Genomic DNA, 16,464 nt, shown 5'->3' with positions numbered 1-16,464 from the left:
ATTAATGCCCTTATAAATGACCAGCAAGCTAGCTAGCTCTTTCCACCTTGTGAGGATACAACATTGCTGTCTGCAGACCAGGGTGAGACTCTTACCAAGAACCCAACCCTGCTGGACCCTGATAGTGGACTTCCCAGCCTCTGGAACTGTGAGAAATAAACGTTTAAGCCATCTGGTTTATGGTATTTTGTTATAAGAGTCTGAGCTAAGACAGGTCACCTACCTATCATCTGAGTTGTGTCCCTGTCACAAAGCCCCAGTGAGTTCAACCAAGACATTTTCCCTGTAGGGTCCTTGGTTTAGAGGAAGGAGGAAAGCCTTCCTTCCTGGGCCAGTAGTGTCACCCTGGGCGTCCTAAGCACAACAGCAGGGTACACTCAAGTTTACGGAGAAATGCCAAGCCCTAGCCAAGCCTGCCCTGTGATGAGCACCCTCACACGCCACATAACATATACCCAAGTTCCCTCTGGCATGGAAGCCATTATCCACATTTTCAAGCTGAGGAAACAAGCAGAAACTAAAGTCTACTTGATCTGAAAGTCAATCACCATGTGTCCCTTGGTCTGGGCAGAATTCCTTGGTCTGTGACACTTAACACCTGCTTTTTGTGATCTCAGCAGCAGCCTGGGCATGGTCATGCGAGCTCCCAAAACACATTTCCTCAGGCCCATCAAACTTCCCCAAACCCATCTCAAACCACCCAGTATTCCTTCACCTCCTCAAAATGAGCCCTTCCCCCTCCCTGACTTTGCACAGGCTGTTCCCTTAGCTGAGTGTTTACACTCCCTTTTTGCATGGCTGGTACCTTCTCAGTCCTCAGGTCCCAACTCACGTCCCCTCCCCAGGGAGAATTCCCGTCTGCGTTTCTTCAGGGACTTCTCCCTAATATATATATATTTTTTGAAGCTCTTATTTGTGTCCTTCAGGACAGTTACACTATCTGATAATATTTTGTTCCAGAATGTAAGTTCCTGATGACAGGCACCACCTCTGTCTTGTTTAGTGGGAATTACCCACTGGGATTACTTCTTGTTAAGAAGTTCTTTTAAACACGAAATAGGATGGCTAACAGCTTTCCAGTTTTCTTGCAGTGAAATGTCTTAAACCTCAAACAAAGAATGTGGGCTCTGGATGGGCCCTCTGCAGAACCACAGAAAAGCATGGCATTGGTGAATATTCTCCATTTCCCAATGAGGCAGAAACTGAAATATAAATGAGCTTCTGCCTCTAATCCTGATGATGATAATGATGATGGTGTGGTAGGGATGGCAGTGATGATAGAGGCACTGATGACAATTAAGTTGCCTTATTACATGCCAGGGACTTCATGCATCATCTCCAACCCTTTGAACTACCCTGCATGATGGAGATATATACATACATGAGAAAACTATAATTCAAAAGATACCTGAAGTCATTCTATGTCTAAGATAGACAAATGCCACATTGACACTGTTACAGCCTCATTCTCCCAGAGGTTTAGGTTACAATGTTCTCTAAAGAACCCATCAAAGGCCCAGCGCGGTGGCTCACGCCTGTAATCCCAGCACTTTGGGAGGCTGAGGCGGGTGGATCACAAGGTCAGGAGTTCAAGACCAGCCTGGCCAACTTGGTGAAACCCCATCTCTACTAAAAATACAAAAAAAAAAAAAAATTAGCCGGGTGTGGCGGCAGGTGCCTGTAATCCCGGCTACTTGGGAAGCTGAGGCAGAGAGAACTGCTTGAACCCCAGGAAGCGGAGGTTGCAGTGAGCCAAGATCACACTACTGCACTCCAGCCTGGGCGACAGAACAAGACTCTGTCTCCAAAAAAAAAACAAACAAACAAACAAAAAGAACACATTAAAACATACAGACATATAAATACACCTCCATTTCTCCCACTCTCCTCATCCTTCACACTGGAACAATAATAAGCCTCCAAAACCATATTGAAATCAAACGGTAGATTTATTGGCTGTCTCTGTAATACAATGAGCTGAAAACATCTTAATTCAGGACATCTTCCACCTTGTTTTGGCTTCCAGTTGTACTGCAAGACCAGTGTCAGGCACATAGGCTGATTAATCAGTGGACAACAGAAGCAAACTGCTGCTGGGTTACATGTCTACGTGATCCATTCCACAGTTTTAGGAATTTTTTTTTTCTTTCATAGCATCTTCCTCTTTTCAAATTCCTTCAGAAACAGAAGAGAGAGAGAAGAGAGATGGAATGAATAAAGATAAAAGATCCAAATTACATTTATGGTCAAAATGATTTTGAAACCTATTATCTTTAGGATCCCCTGAACAACCAAATTACAGAAGAAAAATGTACCAGGATGAGGGCGTTTGAACACAGAATAACAGCTTTCAAAATCAGTCTGTGTCAGCTTGAATTTCACGAAACAGATGCAGAGCTTCAACTTTATATTTCCTAAATCCAGAAGCGGAGAGGGAGGTTTCGAATAATATTTATTTTTTCACAGCAGTATAATAACAATAATTTTAGGAGCTGAGAAACTTCATTGTGCTTCTGTAGTGCTATATACATGAACCCTTCTAATAAGGCAATGGAAACAGGTTTGCTCAGTTTCTCAGAGAATAAAGCTAAAGACAGATCGTTACAAGGATTTGAACAAAATGTCAAGAACCTTAGAAATACCTGAAACAAACAAATATCTTAAGCAAAGTAGTGTTTAAGGAAACAATACCAAAAATCATATTTTTCTAGATTGTAACAATTAGGATAAAATGTGTAGATCCCTGCTGCCACTTACTGGAAGAAAATGGTAACACACATCTCCAATGTGAATTTAAGCATTTGCTTTTCTCCTTACTCCCACCTTCAAATAAAATTATTTCTCACTCTCACTAAGCACCTAGATTTCTTTCAAACACTTTGGCACATAGTGTTATATTCCAAGAGCAGGATCATGCAAAGATTCAATAAAAAAAGGAGTCCACTTTATTTATCCCTAAGACAAGGGCAAAGAAGACCACCAAATCAGGATTTTGAAATTCTGTCTGAATGCTGTTCCCTTCTAGGAAACCAACTGGTACCTATTTTCAGCATGCTTAAGAGGAGAATTTTTGTTGTTTTTTGCTTTTTGTGTGTGTGTGGCAGGGGTATACCATCATAAAAATAATGAGGGAGAGAGAGCCTTAAATGATCACTCAAAGAGACAAGCTGAAAATCAGTGCAAAGAGATTATAAAAGACATCAAATTACTTAGAATATTTTAACCCATAATGTCCTATTAAAAAAGGAAAAGCAAAACAAACAAACAAAAAAAAACAAAAACAAACCAAAAAAATGGTTAACAATGGTATCACAACATAGCCAGGGTCAATCTCCCCATCCTCTTTAGATCTCCCTCCACCCCAACTCCTTCTTCATCCAGTTCCCATTTCTTGTTACTCAGCCTCCAATCTCCTCTCCCTAGAAACAGAAACCCATGGGGTCAGGGTGGCTATATCCCAAAGGAAAAAACAAGTAACAAAGCATAAAGCAGTTCTCTGCACAGCTACCTTCCAAACCCTCAAAATGGAAATCATGACACTTATGATCTTCAAGATGCTTTTTGTGTATGTTGTATCTTGCCACTAACAAAAATAAAAATCCCAATGTTTAAAGAAGAAAGCTTTAAAATAAGAACATTATTCCTGATCATGCCTAATTAGGGCACTAGGACATTAATAAAGTTGATACAAACTATTAAGCTGCACATCAGAAAACCAATTAAGTCCCAGAAGAAAAGGCCATGATTTCCAGGTACCCAGTGTGGCCACACACAGAGAAAGCCTGCAACCTCAGAGCACCTGGGCCACTGTTGGAGCTCACCTTGTAGATCGTGGTTCCCAGCTGTGCAGGAGACATACTGACCACAACTCCTGCACTCTGAAGGGCAGAGATCTTCTCTTTAGCGCCACCTTTTCCTCCAGCAATAATTGCCCCGGCATGACCCATTCTCCTCCCAGGAGGAGCAGTTAAACCAGCAATGAAGGACACTACAGGCTTGGAATTTGGACCCTGGAAAGAAAGTAATATTTTAAATGCTCTAATGAAGAAGTCAATCAAAATGGGACCTCAAATTCATGACTCTGCTGGTAAATGGTAAATGGCTTGGGCAGGGGAAAGCTCACCATTCATCTTAGCAAAACCAACACAAATATTAAACCATGATTGAAACCACTGCATTCTCCTTTGAATTAACTTTCCATACAAACTCAGGAATACAACACTGTGCCAATGTCCATATCTGTTCAATATAAAACTTCCACTTCACAAATACACATGTGACTCTATCATTTGAAAAGTAAAAGAGCATACTGGAAAATATGATTTGCGATAATAATAATTTAAGGCACAAGACTGGGTTGCTTTACTTCAACCTAATATTATGCCTTAATTCATTATCAGTTCACCCTTAATAAATGTGCTAAAAGAAAAAGATGAGGTGGGAAGTATACTGGAAAGGACCTAGGACTTAATTTCCTAGTAACAAAAGCTGCATGACCTTGGACAAGGCTTCTTGAGAACCAGACTTCTGCTTCCTCATCTATGAAATGAAATGGCCAAACTAGATTGGTGCCCAAAAGCCCTTTCCACTCTGGAATTCTGTGTCTAAGAGGGAAGATGAGAATTGGTTTTATTCAGCAAAAATCCATTCTAATGTACAATCTCTATATACTAGATTCTGAGGTTTAAAAAAAAAAAAACCCATACAAAGAAAATATAAAAATTTCTGTACTCTAGACATGCAAAGTAGTTGAAGAAATAATATAAAATATGTATATACCTCAATCCATTAAGAGATACCATAGGCCAGGCATGGTGGCTCAGGCCTGTAATCCCAGCACTTTGGGAGGCCGAGGCGGGCAGATCATGAGGTCAAGAGATCGAGACCATCCTGGCCAACATGGTGAAACCCCATCTCTACTAAAAATACAAAAATTAGCTGGGCATGGTGGCTCGCGCCTGTAGTCCCAGCTACTCGGGAGGCTGAGGCAGGAGAATCGCTTGAACCCGGGAGGCGGAGGTTGCAGTGAGCTGAGATCGTGCCACCGCACTCCAGCCTGGCGATGGAGCAAGACTCTGTCTTAAAAAAAAAAAAGAGATACCATAAACTAATATATGAATATATGATTAAGTTTCACAATTAATGGTAATATCCTGTTCATAACAGAAGTCCAGAGATAATAAGGAACCAGGTAAAACAGAGAGGCGTGGAGAAGGCAGAACTTGAGCACGAGTGGAACCTGAGAGCCTTCACTTAGGTGCCATCATCTTCCCCTAGACCAGCAGTTCTCAAATCATTTGGTCTAGGGATCCCTTATACTTAAAAGAATTATTGAAGATCTCAAAGAGCTTTTGTTGACATGTATTATGTCTAATGATATTTAGTATATTAGAAATTAAAACAAATTTTATAAATATGTTAATTCACTTAAAAATAACATTTTAACACTTTAAAAACCATTCTAGTGAGAAGAGTTGCGTTATTTTACCACTTATATTTTCAACTCTTGAATGGTTAACTTAATGAAAGACAAATGGATTCTGATAAATGCTTTTGCATTCAATCTGTTGCAGTATGTTATTTAAGCTGAAGTATAAAAGGAAAATCCAGCCTCGCACAGATATGTAACTGGAAAAGGGAGAAGTATTTTAATTGGCTGCCTTACAGATAATTGGGAGTATGGTTCTTTGATACTACCCAAATCTCTCAAGTGGTAATTTCTTAAAGGTTAGGTGCAATGTTGGAATCTGAAACCATAGCAGTGAACTTTCTGTCCCTTGTTAATTTAAAACTCATTAATCTGTCTTGCACTTTGAGTGATCTTTTAACCACAGTGATTTTGTAACATGCATTCCTCAGTTAGGAAATATGTATAGGTTCATTGAGTTATGCAGATCTTCCAAATGCTGACATGTTTCATCATTTAATAACAACAGATCAGTTATCAGTATCACCATCAAGCTCATTAGAAAAGCCTCTAGGTAGGAGGAAGCTGTCAAGCTCACAGTTGCAGATGCAAATTTTCCAAAATTTTAAATATTCACTTGAAAGTTCAAATGTTATTATTAGCAACAAATACTATCAACTGTTTTCCTTGACACAGCAGGTTTACTTTGTTCATTATTGAGAAGAGATCTGTCTGAATTACCAGTTCATCTGCCAGTCATTCTTTCAAGTAAAATTGGTGTCCCACGTAAAGGGCAGCTAGTTCAGCTCACAACTCAATTGTGACAGTGCTTTACTTCCCATTTTATCACAAAATACTGACTCCAGGATCATAATTTAATAAAATTAATAATTTGTATTGCTTCATCAGGGACACTCATAAGTGAAACTGGCTTTTTTTTTTCTTTGCACTGTGAGCAGTACATGGCAGTGAATGACTGCTACTCCGGTTCGACTGACTGCCCTGATTCCCACTAAGATGCAGCATGCAAGGAGCTACATGGTCAGACACTGCTTACTCCTGCCTCATCTGCCACCTTTCCTCCCTTCCTCCTTATCTTCCAGTAACCCCAGAATGCTCTAGCTCTGTGCCTTTGCTGAGAATGCTCTCCACCCTCCTTGGATGCTTGGCAAACTCCTACTTAACTTTTAAGATCTGACTCTAGCTTCCTCTTCCCCATAAGCCTTTTCTGTCTCTCCCTCCCACCCTCCCCACAAAGGCCCTCATAGTTGATCATCTCGTCAGTGACCCTGCTGTGCCTTTTACACCCTTCTACTGTTAAATTCAGCACACTGGCTATAACCTATTCCCCATGTGTTCTTCTACTAAACTATGAATTCCCTGAACACAGAGGTTATATTTTCACTAACTGCGGTATGCCTGGCACCTACTGTAGTACCAATGGTATAGAATTAAAAAGAAAAGACTCCACAAATTATTTATTCATTCACTCATAAGATCTACATAGAATATGAGAATCTCATGTTTGAGTGGCATTAATTTGTATTTGATTCCACTCCCCTGTTCCCCAAAAAGTGGGAATATTGTTGCACTAGTAAGGATCAAGACTTTGTTGAGCCTAGAATGGCAAACAAATTTGCATCTGTCCCATTAACAAAGAGCCATTGGAGGCTTCTTTGTTTTTTGTTTTTTAGGTAGAGAGAACTACAACTAAAAGACTATGGGGAAGTGTAGTCTGAAAATAGGACACAAAAATGATGAGAGGTATGTCTAAAAACAGAAAGGCCAGTTAGAATGCTATCAGTGTAGTCTGAGCCTATGCCCAAGACTGATGACTCTTTGTCCTTAACTCCTTCAATCTGACTCTTCATCCTTCCATGGTGAAATGGAGAAGTCAGACAAACCTGGGTATGAATCTCACCCCTGGTTCGTTTGCTGTATACCTACCATTGGCAAGTTACTAATCTTCCTGTACCAGTTTCCTCATTCATAAAGAAAGAACAAAAACAACTTACCAAAGCATCAGGATAAAAGTTAAACACCAGAACGTTTGCAAATAATTATTATCATTGTAATGATAACAAGAAAGGCAGCAGCAGATCATGTTTATCGAGTGTTTACACCAAGTATTACACTAGGCATTTTATATAATACAGCATCTGAACTGCTTAACTTAGAATCTTGTACACATTAGGTTCTCAACACAAATTAATTTCATAACAACTAACCAGGAATAGGAAACATGTTACCAAATGAAATAAAATGATGTTTCATTTTTCCCACTAAATACTAGGCTATCCAAGGGATTCAGAATTGGGCCCAAATACATTTTAAATTCAATTTAACACAGCATAATGCTGTATTAACCGAAACTTTTTTTTTTTAAAGAAGTCAGTTTTTACTTAAGTTTCAAACTATACAACTTTCTGAACACAAGGGAATCTAACATTTTACTCCAATCCTTAACAATCTACTCTTCCATTTACATGACCTGTATTGGTGCCTACTGTGCCAGGGGACTGGGCGGGGCACTGAGGTTAACAGTTCCCTGCAGTCCGTAACACAGTTTAGAGTGAAAGTCAGATATTAAGCATGCCTTGCAGAAGGAACAAGCAAAGGCAAGTGAGAATGAAAACTGGCATGTCAGATGGAAAACTGATCTAAAAGGGAAGGTTTGGATGGTATGTGAAAGACTGGAATACCATGCTAAATCTGCCCTTTAGCTGACATGTAATGGGAAACATTACATGGGAAACACTGACTGATGTGAACCAAGGACAAACAGCACCAATACCCATGTTTCAGAAGGGCAGATAATTTGGGTGGCCATAAACAGAATGGCCTAAGAGTAAAGGGGGGTGGTTGGAGAAAATAAGAGAGATCAAGAAGGAAACCACTGAGATGGTCCAGATGAGATGGGATAAGGACCCAAACCAAAGTAGATGGACTAAGCACAGACAAGGCTCTGAATCTAGACAAACCTCTGATGTCTCAGAGACAGATCTTGGTAACTGAGTAGAAACAGGATAAGAGAGAAATAAAAGTTAGTTCTCAGGTTTCTGCCATAGAAATAGGCAGAGAAAATAGATCCAGGGAATGATAAAGAGGAGGAAAACCAGAAAGAAACCAAGAGGATGGAGAGGATGACGAATGAATCAAGGCCACTGGTGATCTCTGTGCAAACACAATGTCAGGAGAGTAAGAAGATTCCACAGCAGCAAATGGCTCAGTAAGAGTGCTTACTAAGTGCCGGGCACTACTTTGCTATACGTTACTAAGTCATTTAAACTTCGCAGTCCTTAAAATAACTCTAGGAGGCAGGCACTACTATATCATCATTTTTCCAATAAGGAAACTGAGGCAACGAGAGATTAAGAAGCATTCCCAAGGTCATATAGCTTCTAAGTGACAGACAGGAGCCTGATTGCTGAGGATTCAAGAATGAATGAAAAGTAAGGAAAGAGAATGAGAGAATGAGGGTAAACCTGAGTCATATCTAATATGGGAGTTAGGGCTTAAAATCACCACAAAAGAAAATCAAGTATATTCAAAATAGCCCTTGAAAATTCCTTAAAACACAAATAAATATGCCTTGTTTTGTGTAAACCACCCTGTACATGATATTATTGGTTCCTTTAACTCTCCAGTATTATTTTATGTGGTATTTAATTCATTCACTGGTGGAATTTTTTCATAAGCATAGAGAGAAAGTGATCTCCACTCTCTAGCCTGGTCTCCTGAAGAGAATTTTTCACTCATTCCTCAGTGTAAGAGAAATTCTGAAAATCAGTTGCTTGATTTTCTCCCACAGTTCTCTGACACAACAATGGCCACAGCACAAATTCACTGAGTGGAGGCTGGTGGCCACCAAACTGCTTCAGTCACTACTGCACCCCCATCTCTCCTTTCACCACAGGAACAGGGCTTAACTCCCTCAAGCTAAATGAAATGATGACATAACTCAACACTACTCCTTTACGTTTAATTCTAAGTGACAGGCAAAAAGGAAAGCCTCCCTAGGACATAGACAGTAAAGCTTTTCTACTTGATCTCTGAAGGGAAGTGCCATTCCACAAGGAAAGTCTAAAACTGGAGGGAAGCCAGATCCTGAAAAAAAGCACAAGGGATAGGATCTTTAGATCAGCCTTGAAAAAGAGAAAAAAAACACTTATTTCCCTCTGAGATCCGGAGAAAGAATACTGGTCACAGGTGAAAACCACGTCTGCAGGTCAAGTGGGGGCTCTTGGGCTGATGGCCTGAATGTATCTGTTCAGCAGGAGAACAACTTACCTACCACAAAGTGTGGGGTGATGCCTGGGGAGGAGAGTTCAGAATAGAGAAGTAGAGAATCAACCCTGAAATAATACAGAATTGTCTGAGTGTCCAGTATAGAAGGCTCTGCTCAGAAAGTTTTATCTTTCATGTTTTCTCAAAAAAAGGCACCTTTGAAAAAATAAAAATAACTTCTGAAACAAGCCTCTGATATTAAGAGCAAAGAGCTACATTTTTCCAAACCCAAACTTACTGAATTATGTTGCTTCAAAAATTCTGCAGCATTCTCTTCTGCATTACCACCAATTTCACCAATCAATACGATGCCTTCTGTGGCAGAATCATTCAAAAAGATTTCGAGGCAGTCAATAAAATCTGTTCCATTAAAAGGATCACCTCCAATGCCTGAAAAAGTTGAAAAATATCAATAGCTGGAAATTTAAGGGTGAACCATGGAATTTAGGTCAATAAATGTTTTTAACTAGTTTGTCATTTTTCTTACCCTTCTCTCTAATATTTTTAAATGTATCATTGCTCTTGCATTTAATATTAAAAAAATCACAAAATGCTACATTTATTTCTGTTGGTAATATTATATAAATGCTAAATGGTGGTTGGTTCCTGATATTCTAGGAATATTCTAGGGCTGTAACGAAGACAACCCTCTTTTTGCTTTAGCTCCTTTATCAAGCCTCTTCTGTTCCACAAAATTATTCCCAGATAACTCCTCAGAAATGAACATTTTAAGAAAATGTGTATCTGTGTTGCATGCTGATGTTACACCAGAGGAAAGAATAAACATTTAACAAATTTCTTTGAGTAAAGAAACTATCTGATGAGGTATGCTGCAGGTAAATCACCCACAAGTTTTAAGACACAAGTGCCAGTGAGTGACAGTGAGTGCCCTGACCGCTCCTGTTCTGGATCCAGAGTGGATGATGACAGAGCCTGCATATCAGAGCCATACTACACACCACATTTAAGAACAAATTCTTGGACAGGGTTAAAGTAAATGTTCCCTACAGACAGGCTGCCACTTTTTATTTTTAAATTACAAACTTACTGAGGGCAGGATTGATTTCTTACTTTTCACTGCATCTCTGAAAAATGGAGTGGAAGAAGAGAACCGGCATTTATTAAGTGCCAACCGCGTGTCAAGTCCTATGCTTTAGCACACGTTAGATCTGTCATTTCCTAATTTTCTCAACTTCTCTGTGAGACAGGCATTATTATCCTCCATTTACAAATTCAAAACTGAAGCTGGAAAAGAAGGAATCGGTAAGCCTGTTTCAAACCTTTTCTTATTCTCTGTCACATTAAAGTATCTTCCACTTATGACTGTGCTTTGCATGTAGAAATGCTCAATTAATGTTTTCAACATTTAATTTATGAATTTGAATCTTAATAAAAACGCTCCAGAGCTATATGTTATTTTTTGGTAAAGATAATTCTAAAACGTTAACAGGTATTCTAAGAACTTGAAAGAATATTTATTATTATGAAAAGGAGGAATTTGCCTTGGCTTTTGGCAACAAATAATGAAATTATTTTAAAATGTAAAAACTTGTAATTTTTATTTTTTCAAATGGGAGGCAGTATAGTGTGATAAAAAGAGAGGTTCTGAGGAACTGAACCTTCCTCAACCTTAACTTTCTCATCAATAAGGCTCTAACAGTACAATATTCCAGCTCAGAGGCACCTGAGAGGCTTCCCTTAAGAATGAGACACTGAATGGCAAAGAATTCAGTAACTATAAAGCACTGATGAACATAATGGCAATGGCAATGACAACAAAAGTCCTAATATAAGGAACCATTTCTTCAGAGCAATCAAACCAAGTGATGTTTTCAGGCACCAAGGTGCTCCGGGAGCCACGTGTCCCAAGATGTTAGTTCTTCAACCTAGAAATGAAATCTTGGACCATGAATCTTGAAACAACTACAGAACAACTTTACACTTAAGTAAATTAAATTTGAGATCATAACATCCTTTTCATAAGAGTATCAAAATCTTTTGCAAATAATAAAATCAATAATTATTATTATACTCATCCAATGAAGACACCACACTCCAATAAAATGATTTTAGCAAAAGTTCCTCACCAACGCACAAAGACTGCCCCAATCCAACTTGCGTTGTTTGGTGAACTGCTTCATAAGTCAGGGTGCCAGATCTGGACACAATGCCTTAACGAAAGAGAATTCAAAAATATTAGATTGTGTTTCTATGTTAGACTAAAATATGGTAAACTAAATTACCAAACACTTCGAGTCACTAACATAGGTATAAAATTCATTCCATGATTTGCCATCAAAATCAATAGTATCTTCAAACGATGAAATGAAAAGGAAAGGCTTAAATTCAAGCAGGGGGGTTTTTTAATTTAGACATAGGAGAAAGTATATTATTAGTTAAGGTTATTTTATGACTATAAAAACAATGCAAGAAAGACTTAAATTATCTCTTCTGAAAGAATCTTTATGAAGAAGATAATATCAATATAAATTTGGTAGGTACAATCATACCTACAGTGGCAGAATGTAATAGATTAGACTTATACTACCTTATGTAGTCTGGGTATTTGTCCCCTCCAAATCTCAGGTTGAAATGCGATGCCCAGTGTTGGAGGTGCGGCCCGGTGGCAGGTGTTTGGGTCATGGGGACAGATCCTTCATGAATGGCTTAGTGCCCTCTCCATGGTAATGAGTGAATTCTCACTCTGTTCCTTTACATGAGAGTTGGTTCTTGAAAAGATCCTGGCCTCTCTCATTCCCTCTCTCACCATGTGACACGCCTACTCCCCCTTCACCTTCTGCCATGAGTAAAAGGTTCCTGAGGCCTCACCAGAAGCTGAACAGATGCTAGCACCACGCATCTGTTCTGCAGAATCATAAGCCAAACAAATCTCTTTTCTTTATAAATTACCCAGGCTCAGATATTCCTTTGTAGCAATATAAAACAGAATAATACAGTACCCAAACTATTAAACCATCAAAACTAGCATTAGTCACACTTTAAAATACTACCTATCTTCTCCACAACTATTTTCCCAGTGATTTTCAACCAATATATAGGCTTTAAAATCAATATAAAGAAAACTGGGGAATAAGGTCAAGATCCCTCTGGAATCAAGTCTCCCACCTAATTTCCTTTATAAATGGACCTGTGTGAAAGCACTTAATTTCACATCTGGATTAGGTGTGCGCCGAGGGAGGAGAGCCAGTGGGGGCCAGGGAGGAGTGACAGATGCCTTCTCTTGTAGTTTACTATGCTTGGCTGAGCTTCCAGAAAGGTAATTTATTCAGAGCCACAATCTATGTAATACTTTAGACAAACAAAAAAATTAATCCAGGGTGTCCATGGTTTACTTTCCTTAAACTCCTGCCTTGGAGCAACTCTGAAGAACTCAGAAGACCCTTTTCTAACAATACACCCTACCAGGGCAGGTAGAATTCTTGTCAACCTGAGACAAAAACCATAACTATAAGTTACCTCAACTTCCATACAGCATGTTTACACTCTTAAACAAAGTGCTATGTCACCATTATTGTATACTAATGCGTACTAAGTGTGTGACCTATGCATAAACACATCTTCTCACTATGAATTTGGGCACACAATAACTTCAGGTTCTACATACCAACCAGTCAAATTGAAAGAACGGTGTGTACGTAACTTAGTCATTGCTAAACAGACCCTACAGAACATTCACATTGCTCTTTTAGATACATTTCACTAGATAGTGACAACATCGTCCTCGACGATGCCTCCCTTCATGTGGAACTCTGCTCTAACTCCCCAGCCCAGCAGAGTCCCAGCTTCCCTCTCCAGACTTGTTTCTGTTTCCCTACCTAGTGAAACTGGGTTATTCCTCATTGATATTTCATGCTCTCCTATCTTTTCGTATTTGTTCTGCTTAAGATGGAGTGTTTCACCTCCACCATCTGACAAAACTTCTAATCATCCTTCAAGGTCCACATTAAATGCTACTTTCTCTTTGAGGTCTTTCCTGATCACCCCCAAAGAGAAGTGAGATATAATCTCTTTCTCTACATCTCCTCAATGCTTTCATATTTCCTACTGCCCTCTTTACTAAGAAATAAGCAGGAGAAGTTGTATCTTGCCTTACCACTGTGAAAGTATTTCTGGGGTAGAAACTTCATTCATTGAATGGTTCATTCACTATTAGCCCTAATGTTACCATAAGACACAGTAAGAATGTTAGGCAGATGGCCAGAAACAAGCAAGCAGGGGAGCCCTGGGAAAAGTCCTGGAGGCGCTGCTTACTGACCGTCTGCAAGAAGGCAATGACTACACTGGCTACTTCTGGCCTGTGATTGGGATCCACTGACCATGAAGGGGACTTATCAGGCCCTAGCCAGAGATAATCATGGTAGGGACTTTCCCTGCTGACGAGAGCATGTGCACTCCTCCAATAACTTGCCCTACAGTAGCCTTTTGCTCATTATAGTAGTAAAAACCACATCCCTGTGTGGAGATTTTAAATGCTAATGAGACATGCAAGGTGTACACTAGCACGTACAACTACAGAGCATGTAGCATGTACACACAAGGAGACTGCTTAAAACATGGTTGCAACTGATACCCTCTCATACCCCCCTCATGAATAATCACGCAATATTCTCATAAAGAGGGTCCCCCAGCATTAGCTGCTGCTGGCTCATCCTCTCTCTCGAGCAGCCTATTCTGAATCATCTCTCAGGGTGTACTGTCTCTTTAAATAAACACTGCCACTACTGTTTTCCAGGAGGTCAGCCAGCCAGTCAGCCGCTCCTCTCTCTGAATGCATTTTATCTTCCTTCAATAAACTCTGCTACTTAACCCTTGTTGTGCATCTCTTGGTTGAATTTTTTCTTCTAAGAAAACAAGAACAGCAGTTCCTGCAGTACAATTCCAGTACCTTCCGGTAACAAGAGGGCTCATTTCTTGTCAACTCTTCTTGCTCCTGAGGTCAAGGCAGGTACTGATGGCAAATACTGAGGACAGAGGGAGGATCATGCAGAGAACACTGAATGGCCTACGGCAACCTACAGGTAATTATTTTTTTCTAGTGTTACAGCAAACACTACTAAGTTTGAGGTCACTTTTACATAATGCTAACTTTCAGCACTGTTAAGAATTATATTAAAACCATAATAATGCTTTTAAAAAACAAAAATTTTATCAAGAGCAGAAATCCTTAAAAGCTGATCTAAAATACTGATTCTACCTAGCTTTAATAGGCAGATATTTATATTTGCGTTACAGAAAGCCTGCCTTGGGATGGAACGAACACAAACTTTTTATTCGGAAGGCAAGACAGTGCCTCTGATCAACAGCTTAACATCTCTAAGGAGACTAACTGCTGGCCTGAGCCCTGCTCTCGAATCTGCCACATAACATGGCCTCCTACTGCTGACACAGTAAAATGGAATGATCCATCTGTAAAAGGTCCATAAGGAAAAAAGGGAAGGATAAATTTCAAGTTTTAATTTTTATCTAATAATCTTGGCTTGGCAAAATAAATTCATAGTCAGGCTTGATCAACCAGCCTGAAATTTGAATATCCTGACCACACACTGATTCTCCAGTTAAGAACAATGTTCTCCTACCACCTGGTTTAGTAAAAGACCACCAATGGTGCTTGAGATTCTATAGCAGCTACCTTCTTCACTAGACTATAATTTTCAATGGGTCAATAAATAAGAGTCTTCACAACCCCTATGTTCCCAGCTTAAAGCACAGTTCCAGGCACAGAAGGTACACATATATGTTTACTAAGTGAGTTGAAACTGAAAACTCATCAATGGAGTAAGACCACCCTCTTAAGTGAAATTTAATTTTAATAGTTTTAAGATTATTCATTTACTGAACCCTAATGCATAACAAACGACAACCACAACTTCCACCCCACGTATGTCTCATTTATCACTTTTCCCCTATTCTTAGTGCCTTTGTCCCATCCACATCCTTTGTCTTCAACACGGTCCCTCTCCTCTATGGGACATTTCATCATTGAGAAGATTAGGTGGATAATGCCTACCTACTTATGTAATGGTGTATTCCTATCAAAATCCCAAGAAGAGTTTTTATAGATACAAACAAGATCACTTTTAAATAAACATGAAAAAGTAAACTGCATATCCAGCAAAGTATTAGTATCTAGAACATACAAAGAACTCTAAAAAATAAACCATAAAAATGTAAACAATCCAATTAGAACATGGGCAAAACCCAAGGAGAGGCATTTCACTGAAAAAGGTAACAAATGGCAAATAAATTTATTTTAAAAATCTATAAAAAGATAATATCATTAGCCACTAGGCAAATACAAATTAAAACTACAGTGAGCTATCACTAAACACTTACCAGAATGGCTAAAATAAAAACACAGTGACACCACCAAATGCTGGCAAAGCTGTAGAGAAACTGGATCATACATTGCCGGTAGACATGGAAAATAGCACAGCCACACTGGATAGCAATTTAGCAGTTTCTTAAACTGGATAGCAATTCAGCAGTTTCTTAAAAAACTAACATGCAAGTAACATACAACCCAGCAACCATGCTCCTGGACATTTATTCCAAAAAAACGAAGACAATGTTCACACAAAAACCAGTATACAAATGTTTATAGCAGCTGTACTTGTAACAGGCCAAACTGAAAACAACCCAGATGTCTTTCAACAGTTGAATGGTTAAACAAACTGAAGTACATTCATACCATGAATACTCCTCAGTAATAAAAAGAAACAAACCATTGATACACAACAAGCTGGATGAAT

General features: G+C 39.2%; 1 protein-coding gene across 1 annotated transcript in view; it reads right to left on the bottom strand.

Moving 5' to 3' along the window:
* Window positions 1-1,930: 1,930 nt before the first annotated feature.
* Window positions 1,931-16,464, bottom strand: part of SUCLG1 (succinate-CoA ligase GDP/ADP-forming subunit alpha) — a gene marked incomplete at its 5' end in the record, with an annotated part of 35,868 nt that continues 21,334 nt past the window's right edge. Inside the window, 4 exon segments of the mRNA NM_001133353.1 lie at window positions 1,931-2,175; window positions 3,822-4,010; window positions 9,933-10,084; window positions 11,782-11,865. Coding sequence (NP_001126825.1) covers window positions 2,149-2,175; window positions 3,822-4,010; window positions 9,933-10,084; window positions 11,782-11,865 — 452 coding nt within the window. The 3' untranslated portion in view covers window positions 1,931-2,148.

This window comes from Pongo abelii, chromosome 12 (assembly GCF_028885655.2).
Source record: "Pongo abelii isolate AG06213 chromosome 12, NHGRI_mPonAbe1-v2.0_pri, whole genome shotgun sequence".
Classification (NCBI taxonomy): domain Eukaryota; kingdom Metazoa; phylum Chordata; class Mammalia; order Primates; family Hominidae; genus Pongo; species Pongo abelii.
The sequence above is the reverse complement of the archived record's forward strand: the minus strand, read 5'-3'. Positions and strand labels throughout refer to the sequence as shown.